The following is a 10,437-nucleotide window of genomic DNA, read 5'->3' on the forward strand; positions in this document are numbered from 1 at the left end:
TCTCCCCAAAGGGCTAGTGGGTCCTGTCTTCGTTAGGAGCATTCCCTGTGTGTCTGCTGTGTGTCGGTACGTGTGTGTCGACATGTATGAGGACGATATTGGTGTGGAGGCGGAGCAATTGCCAAATATGAGGATGTCACCCCCTAGGGAGTCGACACCAGAATGGATGCCTTTATTTATGGAACTACGGGATAGTGTCAACACGCTAAAGCAGTCGTTTGACGACATGAGGCGGCCGGACAATCAATTAGTGCCTGTCCAGGCGACTCAAACACCGTCAGGGGCTGTGAAACGCCCTTTGCCTCAGTCGGTCGACACAGACCCAGACACAGGCACTGACTCCAGTGGTGACGGTGACGAATCAACCGTATTTTCCAGTAGGGCCACACGTTATATGATTTTGGCAATGAAGGAGGCGTTACATTTAGCTGATACTACAGGTACCACTAAACAGGGTATTATGTGGCAGCTTTATCTTACAAAAGCCCATATCTGATTTTCCATTCGGACAGGGCAGAACTGCGGACTCGTCCGCATTTTCTCCCAAAGGTGGTGTCAGCATTTCATCTGAACCAGCCTATTGTAGTGCCTGCGGCTACAAGTGACTTGGAGGACTCCAAGTTACTGGACGTTGTCAGAGCATTAAAAATATATATTGCAAGGACAGCTGGAGTCAGAAAATCTGACTCGTTGTTTATATTGTATGCACCCAACAAGATGGGTGCTCCTGCGTCTAAGCAGACGATTGCTCGTTGGATCTGTAGCACAATCCAACTTGCACATTCTGTGGCAGGCCTGCCACAGCCTAAATCTGTAAAGGCCCACTCCACAAGGAAGGTGGGCTCATCTTGGGCGGCTGCCCGAGGGGTCTCGGCATTACAACTTTGCCGAGCAGCTACGTGGTCAGGGGAGAACACGTTTGTAAAATTTTACAAATTTGATACTCTGGCTAAGGAGGACCTGGAGTTCTCTCATTCGGTGCTGCAGAGTCATCCGCACTCTCCCGCCCGTTTGGGAGCTTTGGTATAATCCCCATGGTCCTTTCAGGAACCCCAGCATCCACTAGGACGATAGAGAAAATAAGATTTTACTTACCGATAAATCTATTTCTCGGAGTCCGTAGTGGATGCTGGGCGCCCATCCCAAGTGCGGATTATCTGCATAAATTGTACATAGTTATTGTTAACTAATTCGGGTTATTGTTGAAGGAAGCCATCTTTCAGAGGCTCCGCTGTTATCATACTGTTAACTGGGTTTAGATCACAGGTTGTACGGTGTGATTGGTGTGGCTGGTATGAGTCTTACCCGGGATTCAAAATCCTCCCTTATTGTGTACGCTCGTCCGGGCACAGTACCTAACTGGAGTCTGGAGGAGGGTCATAGGGGGAGGAGCCAGTGCACACCACCTGATCTGGAAAAGCTTTACTTTTTGTGCCCTGTCTCCTGCGGAGCCGCTATTCCCCATGGTCCTTTCAGGAACCCCAGCATCCACTACGGACTCCGAGAAATAGATTTATCGGTAAGTAAAATCTTATTTTTTACCCCATGTTCCCTCACAGCCAAAGAAAGCACCGTATTATCAGGTACAGTCCTTTCGGCCCAATAGGGGCAAGCGGGTTAAGGGCGCGTCCTTTCTGCCCAGAGGCAGAGGTAGGGGGAAAAAGCTGCAGCATACAGCCAGTTCCCAGGAGCAAAAGTCCTCCCCCGCTTCCTCTAAGTCCACAGCATGACGCTGGGGCTCCACAGGCGGAGCCAGGTACGGTGGGGGCCCGTCTCAAATATTTCAGCAATCAGTGGGCTCGCTCACGGGTGGATCCCTGGATCTTTCAAATAGTATCTCAGGGGTACAAGCTGGAATTCGAGACGTCTCCCCCCCGCCGTTTCCTCAAATCTGCCTTACCAACCACTCCCTCAGGCAGGGAGGCAGTGTTACAGGCAATTCACAAGCTGTATTCACAACAGGTGATAGTAAAGGTGCCCCTACTTCAACAAGGACGGGGTTACTATTCCACAATGTTTGTGGTACCGAAACCGGACGGTTCGGTGAGACCCATTTTAAATTTGAAATCATTGAACACATATATAAAAAAATTCAAGTTCAAGATGGAATCGCTCAGGGCGGTTATTGCAAGCCTGGACGAGGGGGATTACATGGTATCACTGGACATCAAGGATGCTTACCTGCATGTCCCCATTTACCATCCTCACCAGGAGTAGCTCAGATTTGTGGTACAGGATTGTCATTACCAATTCCAGACGTTGCCGTTCGGTCTATCCACGGCTCCGAGGGTCTTTACCAAGGTAATGGCCGAAATGATGATACTCCTTCGAAAGAAGGGAGTTTTAATTATCCCGTACTTGGACGATCTCCTGATAAAGGCGAGGTCCAGGGAGCAGTTGTTGGTCGGGGTAGCACTATCTCGGGAGGTGCTACAACAGCACGGCTGGGTTCTAAACATTCCAAAGTCACAGCTGATCCCTACGACACGTCTACTGTTCCTGGGGATGGTTCTGGACACAGAACAGAAAAAAGTGTTTCTCCCGGAGGAGAAGGCCAAGGAGCTGTCATCTCTAGTCAGAGGCCTCCTAAAACCAAAACAGGTGTCGGTGCATCACTGTACGCGGATCCTGGGAAAGATGGTAGCTTCCTACGAAGCAATTCCATTCGGCAGGTTCCATGCAAGAACCTTTCAGTGGGACCTATTGGACAAGTGGTCCGGATCGCATCTTCAGATGCATCGGCTGATAACCCTGTCTCCAAGGACCAGGGTGTCTCTGCTGTGGTGGCTGCAGAGTGCTCATCTTCAAGAGGGCCGCAGATTCGGCATACAGGATGGTCCTGGTGACCACGGATGCCAGCCTTCGAGGCTGGGGGGCAGTCACACAGGGAAGAAACTTCCAAGGACTATGGTCAAGTCAGGAGACTTCCCTGCACATAAATATTCTGGAACTGAGGGCCATTTACAATGCCCTAAGTCAGGCAAAACCCCTGCTTCAAAACCAGCCGGTACTGATCCAGTCAGACAACATCACGGCGGTCGCCCATGTAAATCGACAGGGCGGCACGAGAAGCAGGACGGCGATGGCAGAAGCCACAAGGATTCTCAGATGGGCGGAAAATCACGTGTTAGCACTGTCAGCAGTGTTCATTCCGGGAGTGGACAACTGGGAAGCAGACTTCCTCAGCAGGCACGACCTCCACCCGGGAGAGTGGGGACTTCATCCAGAAGTCTTCCAAATGATTGTAAACCGTTGGGAAAGGCCACAGGTGGACATGATGGCGTCCCGCCTAAACAAAAAGCTAGAAAGATATTGCGCCAGGTCGAGAGACCCTCAGGCGATAGCTGTGGACGCTCTAGTGACACCGTGGGTGTACCGGTCGGTTTATGTGTTCCCTCCTCTTCCTCTCATACCAAAGGTACTGAGGATAATAAGGAGAAGAGGAGTAAGAACTATACTCATTGTTCCGGATTGGCCAAGAAGAGCTTGGTACCCGGAACTTCAAGAAATGATCTCAGAGGACCCATGGCCTCTGCCGCTCAGACAGGACCTGCTACAGCAGGGCCCTGTCTGTTCCAAGACTTACCGCGGCTGCGTTTGACGGCATGGCGGTTGAACACCGGATCCTGAAGGAAAAGGGCATTCCGGAGGAAGTCATTCCTACGCTGATTAAAGCTAGGAAAGAAGTTACCGCAAACCATTATCACCGCATTTGGCGAAAATATGTTGCGTGGTGTGAGGCCAGGAAGGCCTCAACGGAGGAATTTCAGCTAGGTCAATTTCTGCACTTCCTGCAGTCAGGGGTGACTATGGGCCTAAAATTGGGTTCCATTAAGGTCCAGATTTCGGCTCTATCGATTTTCTTCCAAAGAGAACTGGCTTCACTACCTGAGGTTCAGACTTTTGTTAAGGGAGTGCTGCATATTCAGCCCCCTTTTGTGCCTCCAGTGGCACCTTGGGATCTCAACGTGGTGTTGGATTTCCTAAAGTCACATTGGTTTGAGCCACTAAAAACCGTGGATTTGAAATATCTCACGTGGAAAGTGGTCATGTTGTTGGCCTTGGCTTCGGCCAGACGTGTATCAGAATTGGCGGCTTTGTCATGTAAAAGCCCTTATCTGATTTTCCATATGGATAGGGCAGAATTGAGGACTCGTCCCCAGTTTCTCCCTAAAGTGGTATCAGCTTTTCATCTGAACCAACCTATCGTGGTGCCTGCGGCTACTAAAGACTTGGAGGCTTTCAAGTTGTTGGACGTAGTCAGGGCCCTGAAAGTCTGTTTCCAGGACAGCTGGAGTCAGAAATACTGACTCGCTATTTATCCTGTATGCGCCCAACAAGTTGGGTGCACCTGCTTCAAAGCAGACTATTGCTCGCTGGACCTGTAGTATGATTCAGCTTGCACATTCTGCGGCTGGACTGCCGCATCCTAAATCAGTGAAAGCCCATTCCACGAGGAAGGTGGGCTCTTCTTGGGCGGCTGCCCGAGGGGTCTCGGCTCTACAACTTTGCCGAGCAGCTACTTGGTCGGGGTCAAACACATTTGCAAAATTCTACAAGTTTGACACCCTGGCTGAGGAGGACCTAGAGTTTGCCCATTCGGTGCTGCAGAGTCATCCGCACTCTCCCGCCCGTTTGGGAGCTTTGGTATAATCCCCATGGTCCTTACGGAGTCCCAGCATCCACTTAGGACGTCAGAGAAAATAAGAATTTACTCACCGGTAATTCTATTTCTCGTAGTCCGTAGTGGATGCTGGGCGCCCATCCCAAGTGCGGATTGTCTGCAATACTTGTATATAGTTATTGTTTAACTAAAGGGTTATTGTTGAGCCATCTGTTGAGAGGCTCAGTTGTTATCATACTGTTAACTGGGTATTGTATCACGAGTTATATGGTGTGGCTGGTATGAGTCTTACCCGGGATTCAAAATCCTTCCTTATTGTGTCAGCTCTTCCGGGCACAGTATCCTTACTGAAGTCTGGAGGAGGGTCATAGTGGGAGGAGCCAGTGCACACCAGTAGTCTAAAGCTTTCTTTATAGTTGTGCCCAGTCTCCTGCGGAGCCGCTATTCCCCATGGTCCTTACGGAGTCCCAGCATCCAGTACGGACTACGAGAAATAGAATTACCGGTGAGTAAATTCTTATTTTTCCATCACCCCTCACCTCCTACTTCCCCCCCCTCCCCCCACCTACTGCAACCTCTACACTCAAATGGACTTTGTGACACTGTCCTCTCTTAGGTTTGTGCCTCTCCAAGTACATCTCCTCCATTCCCTTTCTCCTAATCCCATAGGAGCCCCTCTGCACCCAGTTTTTACTTCTGTAGACCTCCTCCATTGACAAACTCATTAGTCTCTCTAGTATTACCTGTACAGTATAAAGATCCAAATCTACATTTCTTCTTTGTTCCTCCATGGCAGCCATTACCCTGAGATTACATTCCATTCTCCTATGTTTAGACTAGATGTTTTTTCCAAGGAACCGCCCAACTTGTGTATATTGGGGCTAATTCAGACCTGATCGCAGCACCAAAATTGTTCTCTAATGGGGAAAACCATGTGCACTGCAGGGGGGCAGATGTAACATGTGCAGAGAGAGTTAGATTTGGGTGGGGTGTGTTAAAACTGAAATCTAAATTGCAGTGTAAAAATAAAACAGGCAGTATTCACCCTGCACAGAAACAAAATAACCCACCCAAATCTAACACTCTCTGCATATGTTACATATGCGCCCCCCCCCCTGCACTGCACATGGTTTTTACTGCTGCGACCAGGTCGGAATTAGGTCCATAATCCAGCTCCTCGTCTCCCTACATAGTCGTTTTCCTACCTCCTTGTGAAGACTAGTGTAGGGAAGTTAGTTGTTTTGTTCACAGGACTTACCTCCTATTTAATGCCCAGCGTATGCAACTCCTGGAGCCGCGGTCTGTGGCTGGGGTGGCACCACAGGGATATCACACTCAGGCTGTTTGAAGGTGGCCTGGCAAGGAGTCGGGCTCATCGCGGACTCACAAAGAGCTCATATTTATGCCCAGCGTATGCGTCTCATGGAGGCACCCCATGGATGCCACTTTCAGAGTGTTGAAAGCCCTTCAGCCGGGTACAGTGCATACCCGCACGTTGGAAGGGTGCCAAGCACTTGGGAAAAGAGCTGCCTTTGGCCTTCCGTTTGTATAAGTAGTGCGGCATTGCTTGACACTGCTTTCTCTGGATACAGCAAAACTCGCCTTATCCCAAACTGAGCTTATTATTTTCCCTCCATCCCCTCAGGGTATTCCCTCCTCTTCACCTCTCCCACATTATTGGCACCACCATCTACCCTGCTGCCTGGGTGTCACCCTGAATTCATCCCACTCCTTCAACCAAACATCTAATCCTGCGCCTATTTTGTGTCTCTTCCATCTTTGCCTGGGCCAAACCCTTCCTCTCCCTGGACGCCCCAAAACTTTCATCCACTCTCTATTCATCACTCACTTCTCCTGAATGTCCTCTCTCCTCTTATGTATGACCTTAATGATGCAGCAAGACTGACTTCTCTCCCCTTTCTACTTCTGCCTCCCCTCTATGCCAAACCATCCCCTGGCACCCCTTCCCCCTCTATAATCCAATCACAGCGCCTCACCTTCATCTACAAAGCCCTCACACCACCCTTCCCTAAATCTCCAACCTCACCTCCCTACATATTCCGTCCCACCCTATATGGTCGGCCCTAAAACCGTCACATCACCTCCAATCTGGCATAATCGTCTCATTGCTGACTCATTGAAGTCGAGGGGGATTGTCCAGCCCTGAAGATTGGGGGCCGTTGCACTCAAATAATGTTGCTTTTTCTGTTTGTTCTCCCGTAAGACAGAATGATCCCCATTCATACCGGATGTTCACACGGGAGCCACTGAGTTCTAGGAACGCTAGGAATAATCTAGCTGGAGACTGCTACCGTTCATAGCGCCTGTGCGACACTCCGCTATAAAAATGATATGTTCTATTATACCGCGCATCCGTGTCACATGTACATTATGCTGACAACCTACATTCCATTGTTTCGTTAGTGATTATGGTTAGTGGTAAATGTGAGTTGACGCATTAGCGATTTAATATCCGCTACAGTCCCTTATACATAGACCGTATGGATATCACACGTGCCTTTTCCTTCATACTTAGGAGGAAAAAGCAAGAGCCTATAAGAAAGAAAAGCAGCGGGAGAAGAAACGGAAGGCGGAAGAAGACCTCGGCTTTGAAGAAGACGATGAGATGGCTGCTGTCATGGGTTTCTCAGGGTTCGGTTCCTCCAAAAAGAGTCACTGATCGGACTTGAAAGCAGCAGCCGTCCTATTACCAAGCAGCTGATTTTTTTTCTCTCTCTCTATAGAAATTGTCTTTTTATATTGAACCAGAGCATTTATTTTATTTTTTTTTAAATAGAGCAAGCCTTCTCCCCCAGGCATTGTTATCACTGAGCTGGAGATGATGTGAGAACACTGATCTATCAAACACTTGTAATGACCAAAACTGTGAATCGATAGTACACAAACGCCTGTTTACTCACAAACCGTATAATAACCTCTTAATGCTGGGAGACGATGATCTCGCATCTCAAGAGCCATTTATATAAGGGTAGGCTGCACGTCTGGACAAGTCCTGCATAGCCAATTCTATTTAACCCAACATGTAGCACGTGGGAAAGCTGCCCTCCTTCCTCCCACAGACCCTGGTGTCTGATTGCCACGCGGCTGCAGCTTCATCGCAACGTGCGCTAACTGCACAGGAGAGGCAACATACCCATGCATCCACCATAAAGCTCTGGAGAAGTCCTTTTATACGTCTTTGGTCCCATAAATAGGAAATGACTTTCTTTACATGAAAAGTTTTACTGCAACATCCACAAATAGTAAAAAAAAAAAAAAAAGAAAACAATGTGAACTTGGCAGTACTGAACGTGGGAAGACACTTTACAGTGAAGTGTCTGTTCTGAGGGTTGGTTGCAGGACGCTCTAGAAGATTAAAGTCCACTTGTTGGACTATAGAATTGCGTATGTTTAAGGACATGAAATACATAGACATTTGTCATCGTACAGTGTCATTTTCATATTAAATCTTTGCGTGTTTCACAGTTGGGGGCTACGAAAAGGCTTGGTTTCATATAAAAAGACTGTTTCATTGATTAAATATGACCACGGTATGTCCTGCTCGCAACCACTGCGTTTGGGTCTCCGGATACGGCCGTGTACAGGGACCTGCTGCTCATTTTCTCTCCGATACCTGCTGGTAATGGTTTCGTAGGGAGCAACAACTGGGTCACCGCCAGAACCGCTGAAGGGCTTAACGAGTCTATTTAATTTTTAGTTTTTTTGTAATATCTTTATGAAAAACATTTTTCCTTCTTGACATCTCAGCAACTGTCATCAAAGTGCATATCTGGACACTGGTTTGCTAGTTTCTTATAACCTTCTAATGTGTATAAATATTTTTCCACTTCTCTCTCTTTTTTTTTTTTCTTCTTTTTTTTTTTTTCTTCCTCATCTGTTGAGTTTAAAATGAAATGAGAGGCAAAAACAACCTTAAATTAGTTGGAAATGACCCGTGTCTTCAGCATCCATGCCCCCACAAACACACTTTAAAATAAATTCATTGCCACTGTCACGCCTGCTGAATTTCATTATTGCCATCTATTGTAAGGAGTCTGGAGCTGAGCATTTCTTTATGGGAAACAATTTCCCCTTCCCCCTGCCATGTAAATCTCCACGGCGGTCCATAATATTCGTCAATGTTTGCTTCAATGGCCTGGCATCGGCGGACGTTTGCTGTTGATAAACACTAATAAAATCCAGTCCCGACTATTTTGCTAATGAGCTATGATAGCAATTCGTCCGTGACATACGAATATAATTCTTTTCCCTTCTGCAGACTACGTCCATATTGAAGCACCTAGGCGGAAAATTAAATTCCCCCCCCCCCCCCCCCTTTCATCGCTGGTGTTTATGGTTTTTCTAAGGTTTGAAACATGGGCATGCATTTAAATTGAGCAGGTTCCTCAGCAGTGGTAATGGGTTCATATTTTATTTCCTGGAGTATAGTGGGTTTGTTTGTGTGTTGTTCTTTTGGGCTTTTATTTTATTTATTTTTTAATCCATTTTTATATCTCGGAGATCTGTTTTCTGCAAATAAATTTTTAAACGTGGAGTTTAAATTTAAAAAATGAAAAGTCATCTCTGCTTATTTAGCGTTGAGCCCAGAACGGGCGTGGTATAGGAGATCTACAGTGTCTAGGTAGATGGTCATTAGATCGACCGCTTATGGTTGACGTGCGTTATGTCGACAGGGGCAAAAGGTAGACGGTGGGCAAGGTTGACGGGTACAAAAGGTCCACAGGGTCAAAAGTTGACAAAATGGTCAACACACGTTTTTTAAAAGGGTTTTTTTTTTGGGGTGTCATTTTCTCTGTTTCATCATATGTGACCACAATTAGTGGAAACGTGTACACTCACCGGTTCGCTTCGTTCGCCATGCTTCGGGCAAGGTAGCTCGCTCTGCTACCACTGCACTCTCCACAGGTTACTATTCCCAATCGTAGTCCATGTGGATAGTAAATCAAGCAAAAGTTGGGACAGCATGTAAAACCCCAAAAAAACTTGCGTAGACCATTGTCATGTCAACCATTTGAACCTGTCGACCTTAATGCACAGTGACCTTTCATCTGTTGATCTTTTGTACCTGTCGACCATATTGTATTGGCCTATTGATTGTCGACCTGTCCTCTGGATACCGTGCGGAACAAAGACTAACCTTGTGAGATAATAGAAGAGGACGTGCAATGGAACGTTAAGTAATAACAGATTGCTATTTATTTCTGTCTGCACTTCATCGTTCAAGTAGCAATCTCTACATATGGCCAGTGGCCCCGGTTCAACATGGAGATCTAAACTGGTTATTGGACGGAAGATTGAAGATCAAAAAATGCCTGTCCCTTTCATAGGAATAGCCACGTCTGACATCTGATTTAGGGCTCATTGGTTATACGTATCGTTTGTGGCTGGCTAGCCATTTCATGAAGTTTTGTAATTTCATCATGAGTCTGCCGCATAAGCTGGTTACACACTTAGCCGACAGATCAAGACCTGCCGACCAACCAAACGAATGGTTATGCACAAATGATCTTACCAGTCCGCCGCCTGACATGCCTGGCCACAGGAACCGGTCATGACTGCATATGGGCCGGTTGGTGGGTCGCCCAGACATACCGGACGATTTACCGATCTATCAGCATCTTCCGCAAGATACACACAAGATGATGGTCCAGTCAATATATAGTTTGTTGTGCTGTACCAATGATATATCTGTAAGTGCGTACCCAACAATACACCCACCCTACGCAAAACTGTGTTAAATAGTCAAATGGAAATTCTGTACTGAAGGAGCAGGAGGCTAGGAGGCCATCATT

The 10,437-nt window shown here is 47.3% G+C and overlaps 1 protein-coding gene across 1 annotated transcript in view; it reads left to right on the plus strand.

Annotated features, from left to right (window-relative positions):
* Window positions 1-8,639, plus strand: part of ZMAT2 (zinc finger matrin-type 2) — a 95,411-nt gene extending 86,772 nt beyond the window's left edge. Inside the window, exon 6 of the mRNA XM_063928791.1 lies at window positions 7,161-8,639. Within this exon, the coding sequence (XP_063784861.1) occupies window positions 7,161-7,304 (144 nt within the window). The 3' untranslated portion in view covers window positions 7,305-8,639. The remainder of the gene's footprint in view (window positions 1-7,160) is intronic.
* The last annotated feature ends 1,798 nt before the right edge of the window (window positions 8,640-10,437 follow it).

The sequence above is a fragment of the Pseudophryne corroboree genome, chromosome 6 (genome assembly GCF_028390025.1).
Source record: "Pseudophryne corroboree isolate aPseCor3 chromosome 6, aPseCor3.hap2, whole genome shotgun sequence".
In the NCBI taxonomy this organism is placed as follows: Eukaryota; Metazoa; Chordata; class Amphibia; order Anura; family Myobatrachidae; genus Pseudophryne; species Pseudophryne corroboree.